The 23264-nt window shown below is 43.2% G+C and overlaps 1 protein-coding gene across 7 annotated transcripts in view; it reads right to left on the bottom strand.

The window, feature by feature from the left end:
• GLRA2 (glycine receptor alpha 2) overlaps positions 1-19844 on the bottom strand; it is a 163450-nt gene extending 143606 nt beyond the window's left edge. For 2 of the 7 annotated variants that reach the window (XM_034756659.1, XM_034756668.1), the window contains exons 1-2: positions 19241-19844; positions 16940-17005 (exon numbers count right to left, since the gene is read on the bottom strand). In XM_034756659.1, coding sequence (XP_034612550.1) covers positions 16940-16988 — 49 coding nt within the window. In that variant the 5' untranslated portion in view covers positions 16989-17005; positions 19241-19844. Of the gene's footprint in view, positions 1-16939; positions 17074-19240 lie in introns of those variants that run through there. The other 5 variants (XM_034756642.1, XM_034756634.1, XM_034756651.1 and 2 more) reach the window with 4 other exon arrangements.
• Between the last annotated feature and the right edge of the window lie 3420 nt (positions 19845-23264).

Below are 23264 nucleotides of genomic sequence, written 5' to 3' on the forward strand. Positions count from 1 at the left end.
GGGGGGGGGGCTAAAGGGAGTGGGGAGTGGTTGGATGGGGCGTGGGAGTCCCAGGGGTCTGTCTGGGGGTGGGGGTGTGGATAAGGGTTGGGGCAATCAGGGTACGGGTAGGGGGTAGAATCCTAGGGGGCCAGTTAGGTGGGGGGAGGGTCTCAGGAGGGTGCAGTCAGGGGACAAGAGGCAGGGAGGCTTAGGTAGGGGGTGGAGTCCTGGGGGGCAGTTAGGGGCAGGGGTCCCAGGAGGGGGCAGTCAGGGGACAAGGAGCGGAGGGAGGGTTGGGGGTTCTGAGGGGGGGAAGTGGGAGGGGCAGGGGCGGGGCTCGGGCAGGACAGGGGCGGGGCTCCTCCTGTCCTCTTTTTTGCTTGCTGGATTATGGTAACCCTAGTCCACCCCCCACCCAAAACAAACAAAGACACACACACAGAGAACAAATAAACAACCAAACAACCCTGCAAGAGTAAAAATAATGCAGGCATACGTCCTGCAGCAGGGCGGTGGCTATCCAGTTTATTGCACTGAATGCAGTATGTAAGATCACCTGCCTTGTGGACAGTTGGCATGTGTGTGCATTCAGTGCAAGCAGCTCATGGCCCTCAGAGACCGAATATGTGCTCTTGAGACCAGAGTGGCTGAACTGGAGGAGCTAAGGGAGACAGAGAGGCACACAGATGAGACTTTCTAGGACCCAGTAGAATGGTCCAATCCCTGGTCTCACAGCCTCTGTGCTGTTGAGAAAGATGAAAGTCTCAGGGAAGGAGAACACCCAACTGGAGTGGAGGGAAACAATTGCATAGTTGGGACCTTCCTTCCATATGATGTCATGGTATCCTAAGGATACCTCTCGGGGGGAGGGACCCCTGTTGTTAGGAGGAGACAGGGAATAGTAATCAGTGATTCAAATATTAGAAATAAAGATAGTTGGGTTTGTGATGACAGGAAGAACTGCATGGTGAATTGCCTGCCCGGTACAAAGGTTGTGGAATTCTTGAGACATCTAGACAGATTTATATGCCATGCTGGGGAAGAGCCAGTGGTTGTGATACATATAGGTACCAATGACATAGGGATAGGTAGGAAGGGGTCCTGGAAGCCAAATTTGGATTGCTAGATAAGAGATTGAAGTCCAGGACCTCCATGGTAGCATTCTCTGAAATGCTTTCAGTTCCACGTGCAGGACTAGGTAGACAGGCAGAACTGCAGGGTCTTAATGCATGGATATGATGATCGTGTTCAGAGGAGGAATTTAGGTCTATTAGGAACTGGGGAACTTTTGGGGAAAGGAGGAGCCTATACAGGAAGGATGGGCTCCACGTAAACCAGAACAGAACCAGATTGCTGGCATGTAAAATTAAAAAGGTTGTAGAGGCGTTTTTAAACTAAGGACTAGGGGAAAGCTGACAGGTGTGGAGGAGCACACAGTTCAGATAGACACATCTCTCAGGGAAGGATTCATGAAAGGGGATACTCTATATCCTAGTAAAGAGGAGAGGGCAGACATTGATTAAACACAGGTAGGAACCAAAGTCAAACGAGAAAGAGTCCCATTCAGTTACATCACATAAAGACAGACAACTAAATACTGACAAATGTTATAACTGCTTGTATACAAATATGAGAAGGCAGCTTTGGCTCCAAGAAGAGACAAGGAAGTTTCCAGAAGCTGGAAAGCCAGAGACCCCAGGGAGGGGTGGGCTTGAAGCCAGGACAAGGTCTTGACTTAAGACTCTCTTCTGCTTGTTTGTCAACCTTTGTTATAAAAGAGTAAACCTCCTTAACTGAGATTGGGTGTGGCAGCCCATGCTTCTAGCTGGGGAGCAGCAGCAGACCCTGGTGATGGGGATTTCAACCATCCCCATATTGACTGGGTACATGTCACCTCGGGATGGGATGCAGAGAAAGTTTCTAGACACCATAAATGACTCCTTCTTGGAACAGCTAGTCCTGGAACCAACAAGGGGAGAGGAAATTCTTGATTTAGTCCTAAGTAGAGCACAGGATCTGGTTCAAAAGGAGAATATAGCTGAACCACTTGGCAATAGCAACCATAATATAATTAAATTTAACACCCCTGTAGGGAGGAAAATACCAAAGAAACCCACACAGTAGGATTTAACTTAGAAAAGGGGAACTACACAAAACCAAGGAGGCTAGTTAAATGGAAATTAAAAGGAACAGTCACAAGAATGAAATGCCTGAAAACTGCATGAAAACTTTAAAAAAACAGAAATATAGATATATGTATATCCCAAATAAAAAAACAGTAAGAGGACCCCCAAAAATGCCACCATGCCTAACAGAGTAAAAGAGGCAGTTAAAGACAAAAAGACATCTTTTAAAAACTGAAAGTCAAATCCTACTGAGAAAAATAGAAAGCAACATAAACTCTGGCAACTTTAGTGTAAACGTGTAATTAGAAAGGCTGAAAAAGAATTTGAAGAGCAACTAACAAAAGACACAAACTAACAGCAACTTTTTAAAGTATATCAGAAGCAGGAAACCTGCAAAACTATCAGAGGGGCCACTGAATGACCAAGATGCTAAAGGAGCACTCAAGGAAAATAAGGCCATTGTGGAGAAGCTAAATGAATTCCTTGCATCAGATTTCACTGAAGAGGATGTGAGGGAGATTCACACACCTGAGCTTTTCTTTTTCGATGACAAATCTCAGGAACTGTCCCAGACTGAGGTGTCAGTAGATGAGCTTTTTGAACAAATTGATAAATTAAATAGTAATAAGTCACCAGGACCAGATGGTATTCACCCAAGTGGTCTGAAGGAACTCAAATATGAAATTACAGAACTATTAACTGTGGTATGTAACCTATCTCTTAAATCAGCCTCTGTACAGGTGTACAGGATGACTGGTGAATAGCTAATATGACACTGATTTTTAAAAAAGGATCCTGGCTTTTACAGGCCAGCAAGCCTATCTTCAGTACCAGTACCAGTAGTTTGATTGAAACTATAGTAAAGAACAGAATTATCAGACACATAGATGAACACAATATGTTGGCAAAGAGTCAACATGCTGTTTGTATAGGGAAATCATGCCTCACCAATCTATTAGAATTCTTTGAGGGCATCAACAAACATGACAACAAGGGTGATCCAGTGGATATATATTGAAGTTGAACTTTCAGAAAGACTTTGACAAGATCTCTCACCAAATCTCTTAAGCAAAGTAGGCAGTCATGGGATAAGAGGGAAGGCCCTCTCATGAATCAGTAACTGGTTAAAAGACAGGAATCAAAGGGTAGAAATAAATGGTCTGTTTTCAGATAAGAGAGAAGTACATAGCAGAGTCCCCCAAGAATCTACTGGGATCAGTGCTGTTCAACATATTCATAAATGATTTGAGAAAAGACATACACAATGAGGTGGCAAAAGTTTGCAGATGATACAAAATTAGTCAAGATAGTTAAGTGCAAAGCTGACTGCGAAGAGTTAACAAAGGAATCTCACATTTTCTCACAAGAAAATGGCAGATGAAATTCAATTTTGATAAATGCAAAGTGATGCACATTGGAAAATGTAATCCCAATGTGGCGGGGCAAGTGCCCCACCCCCAGGTGAGAGGGGGCTGGAATAGGCCAGAGCACCTGCGCAGGCCGACAGCCAATCAGGAAAGGGCTTACTGAGAGCCAATCAGGGCCAACATTAGAGCTAGCCAATCAGGGCTAGGCTAAACCCTATATAAAGGCTGCACTGGAGAGCAGCAGGCAGTCTGTCCCAGACCTTTGACAGGGGAAAGTCTGTCTCCAGAGCTGGGAGACTAGCACCATGGACAGCACAGTGCTGGCCAGGCTCGGGGAGCAGAAGAGAACTCTAGCCCGTAGCCTGCCAGGCTGCAGGCCCCGAAGGGAAGGGCCTAGTGGGTGCAAGGGGCCATAGGGGAAGTGGCCCAGGGAACTGGACAGATGAGGGGAGAGAAGGCGGACAGCAAGACTGCTGCCAGAAGGTCCCTGGGCCAGGACCCAGAGCTGAGGGTGGGCCTGGATCCCTCTATTTCCCCCTTGCAGTACACCCAGCCATCGGCCATGGGGAGCGGCCATCTCAGACTACGCCAGATCCCTGATAGGAGGGATTAGACTTTGGGGATGTGGTTGGACATGGTGGCTGGGGCATTGAAAGACTGCTGATCACCCTGCCCCTCAGAAGGGGGTGTGGATGGACAAAGGGGTACTGCCGGAGGGCAGTGGTCCGGAAGAGGACGCCGCGAGCTGGGGAGTGACGTGGGCTCAGACACCAACCAAGGGTGAGACAATGGGCAGGACACCACCAGGAGAGGTCGCTCCACTGGACTGAGCTAATTCTCAGAGACAACCAGCAGGAGGCGTTGTGGTGGTGAGTCCCAACATTGTCACACCCAACTATACATACAAAATGATAAAGTCTAAATTAGCTATTACCACTCAAGAAAGATCTTGGAGTCATCAATGGATATTAGCCATGATGGTCAAGGATGCAACCCCATGGTCTCTGGGTGTCCCTACACCTCAGACTGCCAGAAGATGGGACTGGATGACAGGGGATGGATCATTGATAAATGTGGAGATTACATACTGTCACTGGAGGTTTGTAACTATGGTTTGTAACCTGTCCTTTAAATCAGCTTCTGTACCCAATGACTGTAAGATAGCTAATGTAAAGCCAATATTTAAAAAGGGCTCTAGAGGTGATCCTGGTAATTACAGAGCAGTAAGTCTAACATCAGTACTGGGCAAATTAGTTGAAACAATAGTAAAGAATAAAATTGTCAGACACATAGAAGAACATAAATTGTTGGGCAAAAGTCAACATGGTTTCTGTAAAGGGAAATCATGTCTTACTAATCTATTACAGTTCTTTGAAGGGGTCAACAAACATATGGACAAGGGGGATCGAGTGGACATAGCGTACTTAGATTTCCAGAAAGCCTTTGACAAGGTCCCTCACCAAAAGCTCTTACATAAATTAAGTTGTCATGAGATAAGAGGGAAGATCCTTTCATGGATTGAGAACTGGTTAAAAGACAGGAAACAAAGGGTAGGAATAAATGGTAAATTTTCAGAATGGAGAGGGGTAACTAGTGGTGTTCCCAAGGGTCAATCCTAGGACCAATCTTATTCACTTATTCATAAATGATCTGGAGAAAGGGGTAAACAGTGAGGTGGCAAAGTTTGCAGATGATACTAAACTGCTCAAGGTAATTAAGACCAAAGCAGACTGTGAAGAACTTCAAAAAGATCTCCCAAACTAACTGATTGGGCAACAAAATGGCAAATGAAATTTAATGTGGATAAATGTAAAGCAATGCACATTGGAAAAAATAACCCCAACTATACATACAATATGATGGCGGCTAATTTAGCTACTACTAATCAGGAAATAGATCTTGGAGTCATCGTGAATAATTCTCTGAAGATGTCCACGCAATGTGCAGCGGTAGTCAAAAAAGCAAACAGGATGTTAGGAATCATTCAAAAAGGGATAGAAAATAAGACAGAGAATATTTTAATGCCTTTATATAAATCCATGGTACCCCCATATCTTGAATATTGCGTACAGATGTGGTCTTCCCATCTCAAAAAAGATATACTGGCATTAGAAAAGGTTCAGAGAAGGGCAACTAAAATGATTAGGGGTTTGGAATGGGTCCCATATGAGGAGAGATTAAAGAGGCTAGGACTTTTCTGCTTGGAAAAGAGGAGACTAAGGGGGATATGATAGAGGTACATAAAATCATGAGTGGTGTGGAGAAAGTGAATAAGGAAGTTATTTACTTGTTCCCATAATATAAGAACGAGGGACCACCAAATGAAATAATAGACAGCAGGTTTAAAACAAATAAAAGCAAGTTCTTCTTTACACAGCACACAATCCACTTGTGGAACTCCTTGCCTGAGGAGGTTGTGAAGGCTAGGACTATAACAGGGTTTAAAAGAGAACTAGATAAATTCATGGAGGTTAAGTCCATTAATGGCTATTAGCCAGGATGGGTAAGGAATGGTGTCCCTAGCCTCTGTTTGTCAGAGGGTGGAGATAGATGGCAGGAGAGAGATCACTTAGGTTCTTTGAGATATGTAGTCCTTATGTGTACCCCACACATGGGGTACGCATGCTCACCATGTGCCCAACTTCATAAATTCTTCAAAGTAGTGTCCATTGGCCCGCACATACACAGTAGTTCTCTTTGTGCTCCCAGCCAAGAGTATGAGGCAGTGCAGGTCGATGCCTCTCCAGTTCCTCTTTTTACCACAAAACCAATAGGATCTGAAGCAGACGGGTGGAGGGAGGGTAGTGGAACACAGATGGGGAAAACACATCTTGAAGAACCTCCAGTTACCCTAAGTAACCTCCATTTCTTTTTCAAGTGATGGTCCCTATGTGTCTTTCTCACATAGGTGATTGGCAAGGAGTGTCAGACTGAAGGTGGATGCGAGGAAATTGGTAGCAAAAATTCTTGCAATACTGCTGATCCCACTGCTACCAAGGCATGAACTAGGGTATCGTGTGTCACAAACATGTGGACAGAACTCTAGGTGGCCACTCTGCAGATGTCCTGCAGCAGAACGTTTGATAGGGATGCCATGGAGGCAGCTTGTGCTCGCCTAGAATGAGCTGTGACAGCTCCAGGGAGAGGAAGTTTTGCTACCTTTTAGCACTGTAAAATGCATCCCAAAACCCACTTAGAAATCCTCGGGGAGGATATGGCTTGCCCACATGATCTCGCTGCTATGGCGATTAAAAAGTCTCAGTGATTTCCTAAGGGGTTTGGTTCTTTGCAGGTAGAACGCCAGGGCATGCCGAACATCAAGGGAGTGAAGTCTGTTATCTTCAGAGGAAGAGTGGGGTTTCAGACAAAAATACAGATAAGTGTATTATTTGATACAGAACTCAGAACTCAGAAACAATCTCAGGGAGAAATTTGGAGTGTAGTTGGACAGAAAACTTTTCTTTGTGAAACACTGTATAAGGAGGATCCGCCATGGTAGCTCTGAGCTCACTGATCCCCCTGTACAATGTGACAGCCACTAAGAATGCCACATTCTTCATGGCACAAGTTGCCAGGGGTTCGAAAGGCCCCTGAGTGTCAACTGGACAAGGTTAAGGTCCCATTGAGATGTAGGTTTAAGCACTAGTGGGAAGGTTCTGATGAGATCTTTCATAAATCATATTGTAGCAGGGTGAGTAAAGATGGAACATCTTTCCACCAGAGGGAGGAAGGCACTAATCACTACTACGTTTACTCACAGTGAACTAATAGAAAGACCTGAAGTCTTCAGGGACAGAAGATCGTCTAGGATAACCAGGATGCTTAAGGTATCCATAGAACATTGGTGGAGTTGTGCCCAGGCCAAAAAGCATCTCCATTTGGCCAGACAGTAGGTTCTAAAAGAATCCTTTCTACTTTGATTGAGGATCTTCTGAATGGGGGCCACGCATGAGCATTCTATTTCGGACTCCATCCAAACACCAGGCCATGAGGTGGAATGAGCTCAGATTGGGATGTTTGATTTCCCCCCCCCCCCCCAATCCTGGGTTATGAGATCTGGGAATGGGCAGATTCTGAATGGTGAGTGGGAAGTCATTGTTGGAAGTTCCATGAACAGAACTGTCTGAGCCAGTAGGGAGCTAGAAGAATGATGTTGGCTCTGTCAGACGTATCTTCCCCAGGACTTGTAGAAGTAGGGGAATGGAAGGAAAGGCATATCTGAGGATGTTCACCCAAGACAGCAGACAAGCATTGCCCTTGGAGTTGTAACCCATGCCTCCTCTGGAATAACATAAGCACTTTATGTTCATTTGGGATGAAAAGAGATCTAATAGTTGAGTAACTTACTGTGCAAATATACTGGGGGGGAGGGTATCTCCCTGGCGCGTATGGGAGAGATGCCTCATAGCTTTCTCCATCAGGTGCTTTCATAGGTTAAGCTCCAGGGCTTCTTGAGTTCTGGGTGGGAAGGAGCAACAGATACTGCACTTTGCAGAGATATGCACCTCACCCACACAGTACAGGCACCACTGATGTTCATTACTAATGGAGAAGGAGAAAGGGCAGAAGATGCAATTCTTGAATCCCAGGACTCTGTGCATAGTCCTGGAGCCAGGGAGGGATTCCCCAACTGAGGGAAAATAAATACTTTAAATACTGACTACTAAGCCAAGATATATTACTAGTTACAAATGTTTTCTTTCTTTGCAAGTTATACAACAGAGTGAAGGAGGACACCATTCCAACTCAGGCCATGCAATGGTAAGAAGGAACAGGAGAGGCATCGACTCACACTGCCTCTTACATCCTTGGCTGGGAACACAAGGAGAGCTACTGGGCATGTGCGGGCCAATGGACACTGCTTTGAAGAATTTCTGGATTCAGGCACCTGGTGCACATGTGTACCCCATGTGTGGAATATACACAGGGACCAGCACTCAGAAGAATGTCCTGTTCTGTTCATTCCCTCTGAAGCATCTGGCACCAGCCACTATTGGAAGTCAGGATACTGGGATAGGTGAACCATTGATCTGACCCAGTGTGGCCATTCTTATGTTCTTGTGTATATGTAAGTTTATATATAAATATATAAACACATTATATAGCTATACACATTAAATATATATATGTCAATTGCATGTGTTTTCTAAGGCAATCGGAACATATCAAGATGTTAGCTGGATGAGTAATTCCAGTGCATCAACCTCCATTGCATGAAATATTTAAATCTATGCAGGATATTTAGCTATTTGATATCATCAAAATAAAACAATTTAAACAGAATTTTATTGGAAGATCACTGTCTCCTTCTTTGATATCAAAGATCTTGGGTTTTGCTTTGACATTTGTTTTTCATAAATTCCCTCTGTAGTTTAAGTGGCAGCAGCAGACCAATATTCCATAGCAACAGTCAAATCCACTGATATCACTTAATTAAATCACTGATTCTGAATAAAGACAACACACCATAATGACAGTGATCACTTTCAGTCCATGGAACTCCTATTGGCCTCACTGGTATATTGGAAGAGAACCCTAAATTAAAGAGTGATGGGCATGAAACATAAGCCCCCATCAGTGCCCTTGCAGACTATAGCAGGTATACAGGAATTTAAACAGAAATAGAAAAGAGGATGTTCCTTGCATAGCTATGATAAATATAGGTTTATCCATTAAAACAGAAGATGAGCGGTGCATGCCAGCAGACTGGATTGCATTCCCTTTACCGTGTTTCACACAAAGGATAAAACAATTGTTTATTAATAGTTTGTCCTTATATACAGCCAAATTCTTCACTCAGATATGCACACGACTTCCTCAGAAATCAATTGGAAGTATTTCAGGGCAGAATATTGTTCATGGCATTTATCCCCATAGCGGTGTTCCCCCTAACACTCACAGGCAATGGCAGCATATATGTAGGGAGGATGACTGCGTGGCCATGTCCCAAGACTGACAGATTGTTGGCCAGGGCCATCCACCTGCTCTCAAAGGAGAAGCCTGCCTATTTACAATGTGGATGCACTAGCAGGAGGGTAAGCTGCATCCTTTTGCTCCTTTGATGCACCCAATCAAGAGATCACAGGATTTTGCCATCTGTTAGATTTGTCCCTTATAGATCTTGAATGGTATAACAAATACCCAGTTTTTTAATACTCATTTTGTCTGGTCTTATGAGGGATGTTAGCTGCTAGCCATTGAAGTCTGGCCTTATGAAGGTTGTTAGCCATGCTCAAATATAGCTCTCCAGGTTCACAGCCAATGCTGCATGGTGAGGTTTTCAATTTTTATCTGTTATATTTTACAGGAGTTTTTAAAAAGGTATTTATTTTGAATTGGCATCTTTTGATCCATGTTGAGTCATTTGCATACAGTGCCTCTTCTTAGCACATCAAGAAATGACATTGTCATGTGTCAACTGTGGCTCCATTCATTCCCCTTCCCTTGTCACATAATGCTTCTCTTCCTCTTGTTACATGCTAATTTATTTCAGGTACTTGCAGTAGACAAACAAGCAATGGATTCAAACATAAGGGAAAATTTGACACTTGATGCCAAGGAGTTAAAGTGCATAAACAGCATTTCCTGTAACAGTTGTGAGGCTAATTTTTAGTCAATGTTTATTATTCCGATTTAAACCCACTGACTAAGCACGAAAATGACATGGCACAACTATAATAGCAAGCTACTCTTTCACAACTACAGCCATTACTCGCCCAAACTTCCTCTCTCTTCACAAGACTTCACTGAGTTTCACGTGTGCTCTTGCCCCAGAAACAACAGCTTTGGGGCAAGATACCGCACAATATATTGCAATAGCAGCACTACACTACCTGGTGGAAAAGGAAAGTGCACTGCTGCTGGACCCCTAAATGTAAGTGCACACAAAAAATGGAAAGATTCTTTAACAAATCATGACTTAAAGGAAAACAGCTAGATGTAACTAGGTCTAAACACGAAGTTTAACAGCATCACTGTAACCAACACTGTTAACCTCTTCTATGCCAAAATAGAGTGTACCCTCAGAAACAATGGGGCCAAATCCTCCCCACCCCATGCCCCATTCCCAGGGCCGGCTCTAGGCACCAGCAAAACAAGCTGGTGCTTGGGGCGGCACATTTTTAGGGGCGGCATGGCCGGCGCCAGAATGCCGCCCCTAAAAATGTGCCTCGGCTGCCCTAGCTCACCTCCCCTGCTGCTGCCACGGCACGCGAAACAGCTGATTCACGCACCGCTACTTGTCTTCCCTCCCAGGCTCTCAAACCTGGGAGGGAGGAGGAGATCCCGAGCAGCCGTTTCGCGCGCCGCTGCTCTCCCTCCCTCCCAGGCTTCGGAACCTGGGAGGGAGGGGGAGAAGCGGCGCCCGCGCCGCGGCCACTCGGAGTCTCCCCCAGGCTCTCAAACCTGGGAGAGGGGGAGACTCCGAGTGGCCGCGGCGCGGGCGCCGCTTCTCCCCCTCACTCCCTCCTAGGCTTGAGAGCCTGGGGGGAGGAGGCAGGGCTGGGGATTTGGGGAAGGGGCGGAGTTGAGGCGGGGCCGGGGGTGGGCTAATTAAAGAATGGGGGGGGGCGGCCAAAATTGGTTTTGCTTTGGGTGGCAAAAATCCTAGAGCCGGCCCTGCCCATTCCACTTGCTAAATGCTGCCCCACAGCTCAAAGCAGGCAGATAATCATCTTAGTCAACCAGATGGGGAGCCCCCTGGTATAACTGGATCTAGACCGTCACTCTCTCCTACAGAGGCATGTGCAGGATTGGTCCCTGGATTAGTGAATTAACACACAGGGCTGGATTTTTCAGGGAAGCTGAGAAGGTGTGAGAGAGTGACTCTGAATCACTGATAGAGCCTGGTGCTTTGTTAATCCTCATGATTCTTTAAGGAATTAAGCCGAGGAGAGTGGAGTAAAGCTGAAGGGAGATGGTGCTTGTGGGCTGGTGAGAACATTACGCTCAACAGCCATCATGAGCCATTGGCTGTGAGAAAAATAGATTCACCAAAGCTCGTGCAGGGAGATGCCTGTTACTTCCCACTGCACCAGCTAATTCTCCTGTGCCCCAGAGGGGAACTGTTTTGTGAGGCGAGCATGTCAAAGAGGTCCTGTATTCTTACTGCCACCCTCCCTCAGAATTTCAACTTAGGTTTTAGATTACAGGCAGGATTACATGGAAGACTCATTGGCATAGACTCCGGAAAAGATGTGTTAATACATCTTCGGGTCACCCAGACCACTTTCCCGTCTTGTCCAGCACTGCCCACTTGTGGGGCTGTCTTTGTCATCTATGTCCCCCACTCATCCCCCCAGCAAAAGCCACCGGTTCCCTGCCTCTGAATTTATGTCAACACAGCCAGGCTGAATATGATGGTTAGTTCCTCACAGCTTCACCTACTCATATTTTCCTTTAGCTGAAACTATTAAGCGCACTGGAGCGAGCTGCTCCTGGCTGGCAATAGGAGTAATTGAAAATCCTAAAATAAATCTAAGACATTCACTGAATTGCATATAAGCACCTATGCCCACTGAACCAGATCCTGAACTTGTGTAAATCAGAATAGCTACTCTGAAATGAATGGAGATGTGTTATTTACACCAGCTGAGAATCTTACCTCCACTCCCATTCATTCCCATTGTCCTGCCTCACCTGTGGTCTTTTCAGTGTGGACGTAGAGAATTGCCCACATTGGTGGGGGCTGTGTTCATTTTTTCCTATTTTGTTAAACCTCAGTGTACAGGTACTGAGCAACCAGTGGAGATGAAATCCTTGCCCCATTGAAGACAATGAGAGTTTGGCCATTGACTTTGACAGGGCCAGGATTTCACCCAGCACAATACTGATATTTTGGTTGGCTCTTCATGCTGCTTTCAGCAGTGCTCAGCAGCCTGTGGTATTGAACGATAGTGAGAATCCAGTGCAAACTTCTGCTGAAAGACTGTCAGATGTGTTCATTCCTACTTCATTTGGTGTGAAGGACAGATTATTATAGCTGGAAAATGGTTTTTCATATTGATTTGCTGTAGTGTGTGTTTACGTTTTAAATTTGTTTTTAGACTATACAGTTGTAACAAATGGAAACTAAAAAATGATTAAAATAACTTTAAAGATCAACAAATGCAAGGAGATTCTAATTTTAGGCTTCTGTCACCCCCATGATCCATGTTGTGATTAAGTTGTTGATATGCATGGTCATCATGCCATGGCAAGTGCTTTTGCACGTCATGCTGAGTCAGCCTGAGGTGAACAGGTGATCCATGATAGAACACTGCAACATTACTTCATTATCTCCTGTTCTTATCTACCAGAAAGCATACCCTTGGCTATCATATTACAGCACAGATGCCCTCTTCCATTACTACAGCTATCCCTAAAAAAAATGAAGTAAGTTAAAGAGAAAGTGCCCCTCTCCACTTAGAATTTCTTTGTTTTTGTAATTTAAGACCGGATGTTAATATTATGTTAGTGAACTGTATGTGCGGGACAACTTGCACTTACTATCTTTTAGAAACAAAGTTCTCCTGACAAGGTAGCTAAAAGAGAGAAACATCAACTTGAGTAATAGCACCTGATCCAATGCTGACTTGAGTCAATGGAAGGATTCCCATTGACTTCAATCAAAATTGGATTGGGCCTTTAAATATTTATGGTTTAACATTCATCTCACTGGCCTTTGTTAAGCTATTAGGACCTTCAAATTAAGTAAATGCAAGATAGAGTATGTCTACACTGCATTTAAACACTCGCAGCTGGCCTGTGTCAGCTGACTCAGGCTCACAGGGCTCAAGCTAAGGAGCTGTTTAATTGTGGTGTAGACATTTGGGCTTGGGCTGGAGTCCAAAGTCTGGGACCTTGCAAGGGGGGACAGTCCCATAGCCTGGGCTCCAGTCCAAGCCCCAACATCTACCTAGCAATTAAACATCCCCTTAGCCCGAGCCCCGCAAGCCTGAGTCAGCTGGCACAGGCCAGTCACAGGTGTCTAATTGAAGTGTAGACATACCCTACATGTTTGACTTAGAAGGCTCAAAGCAAGGAAATTCTTAGCTGAGACTGCCACTGTGTCCTTAACTCTCCCTGTGGTGCCCATCATGGTGACAATCACTCTCATCCCCTGGTGGTTTTGCACACAATCTCTTATTAGGCCTATAGGAACTGGAAAACAATTTTCTATTCAAAATAATGGCAAATGACAGTGATAATTCATAAGGTCATTAGAGTAGAAAAGACTCTACACTGAACAGTATTGTTGCTAAAGGAACTAAATGTTGGCTTGTGTCATCAATGTCTGATATTTAAATTATTTGATATTCACCTTGTTGCTTTCACTTAATCCATCTGAATTTTTTATTCAAGAATGCAAATGAGAAAAATTACTCTATTTGGATAAAACATTTTGCTTAAGTGAACAATCATTTTTCCCTTACGCTAAAGCGAGTTGCCTTTATGTCAGAAGTTAATCAAATAGCTGTTTTCCAGTGACTCAGACTTTGAAACCTGTCATATAAATGTATTTAAATTAATGTACATTCAGTAGCATAAAATAAGAGGATGCAACAGAATTGCCTTCTTCATGAATACCAGACTCTTTTCTGACAAAGCAAAAAATAGCAGTTATAGATCAGAAAAAAAGCTGTGTGATTGAACTGTTATTGATATGAAGCAGAAGTAATCTGGATGAATGCATAAACAATATCCAAAATATTTTGGTTCACACTTTCTTTTTTAAAATGCAGTTAATAATATTTACCTGTTCCATAACCATATGCAAAGTCAAATAATAGACCTATTTTAAGAGACTTCTCTTTCGAACACCTTTTTGGCTTAAAATGATTGAATATATTGTTTTCAAATATACAATGTAATCAAGAATGTAATAATTTGACATTTTACACTTTAATACATTTCTGCTACTTTGAATGGTGCTATTGTATTGATGGATCCGATCACAAAAGCAAAGTAAAATAGATCAGTAAAATCTTAGAAACTGAAATATGTTTTGTAACATGATCATAATACTGAACTCAGTACAAAAACACCTTTATAATATCCAGATTCGTAACAGAAATTCACTATGATCCTCCCCACAAGCCATCTTCCTTTTTATTTAAATTCATGTGTTTATTTTAAGGGGAAATTATGCAAAACTAGAAAGACAATGCTTTCTACTTTTGTACTTTTGGGAAAATTTTAATGAGATCTGGACATTGGCCAAAGTTGTATTTTTCAGCTAACTAACTGGAACCTGGAATATATAGTAAATAGGCCACAAGGCTGCTTATGGTTATTCAGGGATTTCACTGGTGGCGTGAAGTTCAAAACTCCATGCATAGCATCTTCACTCTGGTTCACCAAACATGATGGCTTTGTAGAGAGGATAGGATGATAGAAAAGAATGACATAACCTGTTAGACCCTTCATAGAAAGATTCAGAAGAAGGGAACTTGTGCAAATATCGAAGCTGAATTTCTGATTTAAAAATGCTACAAAGTGAAATTCTGCTCTGAAAAATGACTTTGTGAAAACAGCATTGGGGGGTTCTGTGTTTATTGACATCCAAGGCTTAACTGTGCCTTGCAGGCACAGCCCTCCTTTGGAATCAGTGGGGAGCCACCACCTTCTTGGGGGAACATTGAAAGTAACTCATGTCAAGCACTTTGGAACAGAACAGCATCCCCGCTTTTATTGGATGTAGCTTATTATCTCCGACGCAGCCAGTCAGCTCTGCGTACCAGTGCACTGAAAGAAAGAGCCACAGGCCTCTCTGCTCCCACCCTTCTCCCTTGGAGGTGCTACATGTCCCTCAGGAAGTAGGGAAGAAGCAATCTGTGCACCCTTGTGTATATAGACTGCTATTGTGTCTGGTCTGATGTACACACGGTGTAGCATGGGATGGCTTATTGCATTCTCCTCCCCAACTATACCCCCACGGAATGGCCAGGCAGAATCTGTCCTTAACAATTATTTATCTGTTCAATTCAGGACAAATTCTGCCTTCCTTTACACCTTGTCAAACTTCACTGAAGTCCATGTGAGTGCATGGGGTGTGAGTGAGAGCAGAAAATGATTTGGAGTTGTTGTTTTTACTATAACAACACAGCCCCTGCTACAGGAAAGCACTTAAGCACATGCTAAAATGCCATTAATGTCAATGCCTAAGTGCTTTCCTGAATTGGGGCCACAGTTTGTCTGGCAGTTTCATCAGCTTTACTTGGAATCTGGAAGTCACATTGGCTTCTTTCTGGTTCATGCATCATAAACAGTAAAAAAGATTCCACATTCCAAATTTGGCAGTTTGCACAGGAGGGAGTGAAGGCAGAAAATGGTTCTTGATTTGAAATTTAATTAACATTGCTGTCACTGATGTGTGAGCTCCCTCTCTCATACTAGCAGCATCCACTGGCTGAACAATATTCTTTCATACCAACAGCTTTCATTGCAGAATTAATAGGAGTAAAAAGTAGTAAAAAAAAATTGTCACCAGAGCCAGCAGATATGCATCTGAAATACACACAGGGGAGCAGACCTATTGAGGAAGAGAGTACATTTTCACATAGTCACTTTTCAAACAATAACTGCACTTTGAGCTTAGATTTCTTTGTTTAAAAAAAAAGGCAGTTTGGTAGAACTGTAGAGCTCTTGAGCCATTCTAAATGCTTAAGAGAAAACTTGATCTCCCCTCTTCTTGTCTGGGGACTGAATCCTGAACTCACTGGCATGAATGTTGAAAGGTCAAAAGCAGTGGAAACACTGTTTATCCACTGACTAGTGGCCAAAGCTGTGGAAGCCTCAGCATCTGCAGCCTCACATGTGCTGATGCTAAGATGCTTATGGTCATTCTCCACACAGCAAAGAAAATGGTGTGAGAATAGGGCAGGGCAGGGAGTGGCCGAGCCAAAGCACAAACCTAGGCATCCCTAAATCAGCATAGGAAAGGAGAATTGGGCTATGTCCACTATCCTACCCCACAGCCAGTAATGGCTAGAAGAAGTCTACTATGTGGGTGCCCTGGCCCCTAATTCCCTCATCTCCCTCAGAGTTTTACATGAGCACAGCCCTTTGACTTGGGCTTTGCTTGAGAGTTCAGGATTTAGCCCTGTATGTCTAGAAACTTCAGAAATCAGCAAATCCAACTGTATTTAGTAAGGGAACCTGGAACATACTTCTGTTTATTGTTTAGCTCAGTAACTAGAGAGATTTACAGAAGTGACTTCTAACAAAACCAAAACCTGGATCCTTTACAAATATTATTTAATGTATGGCTACATTCCAAAAGACGGCTCCATCTAAAAGCACCAGGAGCCTGATTCTCCACTGTGCTTCTCCGGTTTTATGTCAATGAAATAATTGATTTCAATGGAATGATTGTTCTGCAAAAGTGGAATAGTGGAAAGGAGAATCGGGCCACAGATGTAAAGTTATCAAAACCCATAGTATGTCAAGAAGACTTCCAATTAGTTGATCAATAGAGAAACTTACCTTTAAAATTTGGTCTGATTCTTGCATCATATCCTGATGTCCTTCCCATCAATTTGTCCAAAAAATCTGAAGGAGACAGGGTCTGTGAGGGGGATTTTCCAGATCTGGAATCATGTTCTTTACAGAAAGCCGCCCTAAACAAATTATTAGCCACCATTAGCGACTATTCAGCTCTCGTTGCCTTTATGTTTAGGGAGGAAATTATAATACTCTTTACAAAAATCTTCGTCAACATTGATTGTACTAATGAATAGATAGGTAGAAAATGGATCCTTGTTTTCATCAGAAAACTTTATTTTAGAAGTGAAAATAAGTTTCAAGTAAGGGAAATATATCAGTGCATCACAATTGGCTCTATAGAATACTTAGACTATAAAAAGAAAATTGTTAAAACTGTAGGATTTTAAATAGATGTCTTCAACTTATCTGATTGTTTAAAACATTTTCCTGAGGACTTTGATCTCCCAATTCATGTTATTGTCAGAGTTACATGTATGCTACTGAAACCATTTTCACTTTAAGCTGGTCCTGAGGTGGCGTCAAACTTCCATACAATGACTGGCAAAACTCATCACACAACAGTGAAAATTGTTGACTTTGTTAATATCCAAAACAGAACAAAACAAAAACATGGGAGCAGGAATAGTCTTTACAGATTCCATCTAAGTTGGTTTTAAATTGTGTTAATTAAAGACCCAATTCTTTACTAGCTGTGTGTTTATTTTCCCTGAAAAGGGTTTGAGAAGCAAACACATCTGATTTTAATCTTCTACCCACAGCGAGCAATGATAATGGTCCTTTCCCCCATCTTTCCCTTTAATTTGTTTTTATATCCAGACTTTTTTGAATAGGTCTGTGTCTTGAGGTTTTAGCATTAAGTTAATAGTACCACCATGCCTTTGTAGCTTTGTATATACAACATATTAGATATTTCAGGGGATGGGAATCTCAGATGGTTGTTCCCTAGAAAAAATAAACTAGAAGCACTTGAACAAATTTGGACTGCAGGGACATGAATTCTGTCATAACCATTATTAAATCAGTGAGTTTAAAAATATGACTAATTCGTTTGGTTCCTAAATTATCTGTTTTATATTTTAATAGTATCTCTGAGAGGTATCAGAAGTAATCCTATCACAATGTCTTCTACAGTATTGGTGTATTTAAATATGTGCCCAAAAGACATCATTCACTTTGAGCAGTATTTCTTGTTACTATTTTTTATCATCAATGCGTGTGTACCTATCTGCAAACAGCTAAACAAACATGATGATCTGAAATCTAAAGGAAATAAAATACTATTTTCCCCCACTAAAATATTAGAATTGTTAGAATACTATGTTATCTTCAACATTTGTGATATTATCAGGTTCCATTTGTGATATTGCGGGTTCCATTTTTCTGACAATGACGTGGTACTGCTTTTGATATTTTAACAACGACAGAAATTATTCCCCACTTAACTGGTATAAATGTAATATACAATAATAAAAAAGTGGGTAGCCATTCAGTATACTTATTTGGAATGACCTAACACAAATCACTTGTGTTTCCACTTGGAACCACCATGCTGAATGATGTGGCCATCCCAAACTTGTGAATATAAATAATATTTCACTCTGTCACACACACACTGTACACACACACACACTTTGTATATCTGCATACATATATACTATATACACACACACACAACATATTACATTAATGAAACTCAGGTGAACCATTGCTCTGACAAATAACCCTCCAATGTTTTTTTTGGAATGATAAGGAAAACTCAATAACTGAAGCAATATCTCCTCTCTTCTTTGAAATTTTAAGAACATTCCTATATACTGCTGCTTGAAGTAAGGAGTGTAAAGGAATTATTGATTGGTCCAAGGTCTTCCCAGAATCAGAGGGCTGGTTCTGTAGATACAAATAACCACATCCCTGACAAGCTTGGGAGATAAAAACAAGGCAGCCTACTAAATAACTTCCAGTGGGAGTGGAGAGAGTATATTGCATTCCAAAAGGGAAAAAACGATGAAAATGTTGTTCAGCTATGTAGACGTTATTAATATGGCACTGTAAAAACGTGTCTTTAAATCAGAGACGTGGAAAATGTATTGCACAAACTTGGATTTTTGGTGTGTGTTACCAAGCAACGGGGCTCTTCCAGTGTAAGAGGTATTGCCTATATAAAATTAATATGAAATACTTTCAGACGTAGCAAATAAACTAGGTTAATGTAACGTGGTTGCTTATAGCTATGCTTTCCACATCTTTTGGTAAATATCAGCATACAGTTATTTCACCTACCTGAAGTGGTTTGTCTCTAAGAAAAATGCAAACAAGGCTGTCAAAATTTTCACTAGCTTCCCGTTCATTCCTCCTGTTTTGTGTGATGATTATGGAAAATATCCCAGAAACGATTCCAGAGAGAAGCAGGGGGAAGTACCTTGTGCTGTCTAGATTCCCAAATCCAGCAATAATTTGATTTTCTTGACAATCAAAAAGAGGAGATCTGGATGTCTACAAATTGGGGGTAAAAAATAAGAAGTGCCAGTCCTCGGAATCATGGTCAGGTCAAACCCAGGCTCATCCCCAGCAGCCAATACAAAAGAGACAAAGCATCAGAACTGGTGGTTCCCCCGGCTGCTTTTACGGAATGATGAAAAAATAAAATAAAAATTGCCCTGCTACCTTAAGAACATCATGCAAAAGGAAATCGCTGCCGCGCTGGAGAGCTATCTGTTGTGGGTTTGTTTGATTTCCCTTTTGCTTTGGAAATCAGTATCTATGAGTCGTCGTGGGGCTATTTCTTTCCTTTTTTCCCCCCCCTACTCCCGGCAGCGAGTTGTAAATGTTGCTGTGGAATGATTGGTGTGGGCTGCAGAGAAAGCTACGCTCCTGTGCCGGAATGAGACGGGAGCTTACCCTGCCTATAAATTTCAGCACTTGGACAGCTCCGAGCCCAGCTTGTGCGCATGCATCTTTCTCCAGCTGGGGAGAGAGGGGCAGCAAGCACAGAACGTGACTCGAGTTCAGAGCCGTTTCCTCCCCAAAGAGTGACTAACTCTCCCGCCGCCTCCCCGTTTGCAGGGCTCCGTTTGTGTGCTACAGAATCGCATGGGCTCCATTTCCCTGCGCCAGGGGCAGGGGGGCGCCCGGCGCCGGCCGGCAGATGAAGCCAGATGTTGCAGATGTTGCTTGCCTCTCCCGTGCCCAGCTGTTCTGGGGGAGGAGGAAGGAGGGCGACAGGGCAGAGCGGCAAAGCGGGGTGGAAACAGGGTAACTCAGAAAACTCTTGGCCCCGCCACACCAGGGGCTGAGCAGGGGCAGGGCCCTAGGCAGGACACTGGGGAACCTGTCTACACGGCCTGGGGGAAGGGTAGGGCGGAGGTGGCCTGGGTGGCTCTGCACCCCCGCCCCCTCCCCGAAGCAGCAGGGGCCTCCATTGCTTTGGCCCCTGTGGAGACGGGTCACTGGCCCCTAGGAAAGGGAAAGGGGGGGAGAGGAGGCCCCCTTGCCAGTCCCAGTGGAGAAGGCTGCCTCCTGCTCTGCTTCCCCTAGGGAAGAGGCAAAAAATATCACCCTCCTGCCGTGGCTCTCAGCCACCCCCGGGGAGAGGGAACACCGCTCCCCCCCAAGCCCCAGGAGATGGGGGGAGAAAACGGCTGCCCCCTTGTCCCAGTAGGAAAGGGCAGGCGAGAGCAGTTCCTGACCTCTGGCCAGGTATCTGAGAGCTACCTGTAGGTCAGGAATGCAGCCCTGCACCCTCTGCCTGACGGGGAGGTGTGTGCTGGTGAATGGCCTCTCTCCAGACAGAAAAGGCCCATTCCTCAGCCATTATGAAAAAGAGAGAAGGGGCCCCAAGACCTGAGTGCTTGTGGGGAAGAGCCCTCCCAGAGCATTTGTGGGAGCAGCGAGGGCCAGTTTGCCCCTCGTGAGGGAGGAGACAGGTGAAGTGGTTCCTTCATCCACTCCCCCACTTCTCTTGCCTTTGGTTCCCACGGAAGATGAGGTAAAAGGACTTGCCAAAAGTCACTCGCAGGTCAGTGACAGAGCCAGGGATAGAGCCCAGGTCTCCTGACTCCCAGTCCAGTGCTCTATCCAAGGTGTCTCCCAGCCCATGTATTGCTTATTTATTTGTTATGTCTTCATGTGATAAAGTGGAGTGAGACCTGGTGTGATTGAGAACTTAATTCAGTGAAGATGTGCCACATTACTTGGTGCATCTGAGGTACATAAAGAGCTAACATTGGTACTGGTAATTGCTATGGCCTTTCTGAGGTTGTTACAAGCTGGCACACGTTAGAGCAGCCCCGAAGGGCACCAGGGACTGAAGCAGTCCATAGGTGGTCCCAGCATTGGGGCCAGTACAAAGGTAGCACAGTATCACCTTTATCCCTTGTAGGTGCACTGAACAGGGCCCAGCACACCTGAGGATGGAGCCTATGACTGTCATAAAAATAGTTCAGTAATTTCTTTTAGGTAAATAAATGAATTTATTGGAACCTGCTATGTTAGCATTCTGGAAATCAATCAATCAATGGAGAAAGAAAAGGCATTTATCCCCTTTAACACCTCCCAAACAAACAAGTTACTTTTCCTACCTCTGCTTTATGTTCAGCTATATCCTCATCCTCCTTCCCTTCCATTAACTCAGTTCACCAGAAACACTATTTCACTCATTTAAATAGGTTCCCACAAAACAAATATTTTAAAACACCAAATACAAAAATATTTCTCATTACCTTTGATGTGAAAAAATCCACAGTTTATAGCACATTTTTTCTAATGATTGTCGTCATCTTTAAAAATTACCTATGAAGAGCTGTTGCAGTGTTCCCAAGTTAGTCAAGGATCAAGCCTATTTAGCATTGTTCATTAAACTGGAAATAGTTGTTTGTACAGTACCATTTAAAAAAAAAAAGACTTATTGGCCAGGCACAGAAGTTACCAGTCATTGATTTTCTGCTCCTTTAAGATAATACAACAACTCTCCTAAGAGACCACAAAAGGAGTAAAATGTACAAATATAAACCTAACACAATTCCCTCCCCTCGTTTCTCCACCAGGACAACAACATCAGCTGCAGCTTGGAAGATCCAGTATATGAAATGTCAAAGACAGAGTGTATTTGTTAAAATCACTACCACCAATATCTAACAGCATATCACAAATGTATGCTGAATCACTGTACTTTGACATCCAACAATACCTCCAGCAGATAATTCTGATTAAAATGGTATTAAACAAGAGAAGCCATATGTTTGGTACCGTGGTATCTCATTCTGGGAAGTGCTGCCTGGGAGACTCTCCTGGAAATATCATAACATAGTGGGATTCCTCTCTCCTTAGACAAAGGCATACATTTCAAAATGCCTTCCTAGCTCCCAATCTCAGGCAGGCAGTTGCTGATAATGCTAGGTAAATTATTCCTAAAAATTTGGACTGAAGGAAAATTGTGAAGTAACAACTTCTTCCAACAACAGGAAATATCTATTATGTCTCTTTAACCTACACTGCCACCTGCTTAAAAATGTGAGGAATCTCAGGAATGCTTGTGGATGTCATGCCAAAGAAATCATTGCCTACCTCGGGTATCTCTTTGTGGAGGGTATTTAAATAGTTTTTGTGACATGACTATTGCTTTTAGGGGCAGGCAGATGTATAGCTATTCATTCAAGATGTAGCAACTGATACTTTAAGTGTATAAATTGTAACTAAATAAGTTCTGAACATTTTTAACTAGCCAAGTTTTTCCAAGCGTGCCTCTTAACAGCTGTTTCTGTGTTTCTCAGCTGTTTTTCTCAAAACATTCCTCCAAATATCCTGTCCTCAATTTTTTTAAAAGAAGTATGTGTAAAAATGTCACAAGAGGCATAACAACAACAACGGATCAAATCCTGAAGTTTTAATCAGGGTTTTATTCTGTCCTTTGTGGGGAAAAGCTCTTGCTAATTTCAGTGAGGTTTTTTCTGATTAAGGATGGAATACATTGAAGGGCTGAATAAAAAAGTGCGTAAATGTTTTAAAATTTGGTCTAATAAAACATAATAAGAAATAACAGCATGTTTTATGTGCATAGCTCTATTTATCTGAGCAACTCAAAACAACAAGGATCTCTGTCTTAGGATTCAGGGCATGCTACCATCATTCATACATAGAGAGGACCTTCCATGCACAGATGTCCCCATCTCTTGTGAAGTGATGGTGGAGAGAGGGTCAGTCATCACTGCAAGTGTTTTTCCCTCCCACCCAAACTCTATAGAGGGCAAAGAAATAGGGACAGTCTCTAAGGACTTGTCCGCACAGGGACACTCAGGAAAGTTTAGAG

Source organism: Trachemys scripta, chromosome 1 (genome assembly GCF_013100865.1).
Source record: "Trachemys scripta elegans isolate TJP31775 chromosome 1, CAS_Tse_1.0, whole genome shotgun sequence".
Taxonomy (NCBI): Eukaryota; Metazoa; Chordata; order Testudines; family Emydidae; genus Trachemys; species Trachemys scripta.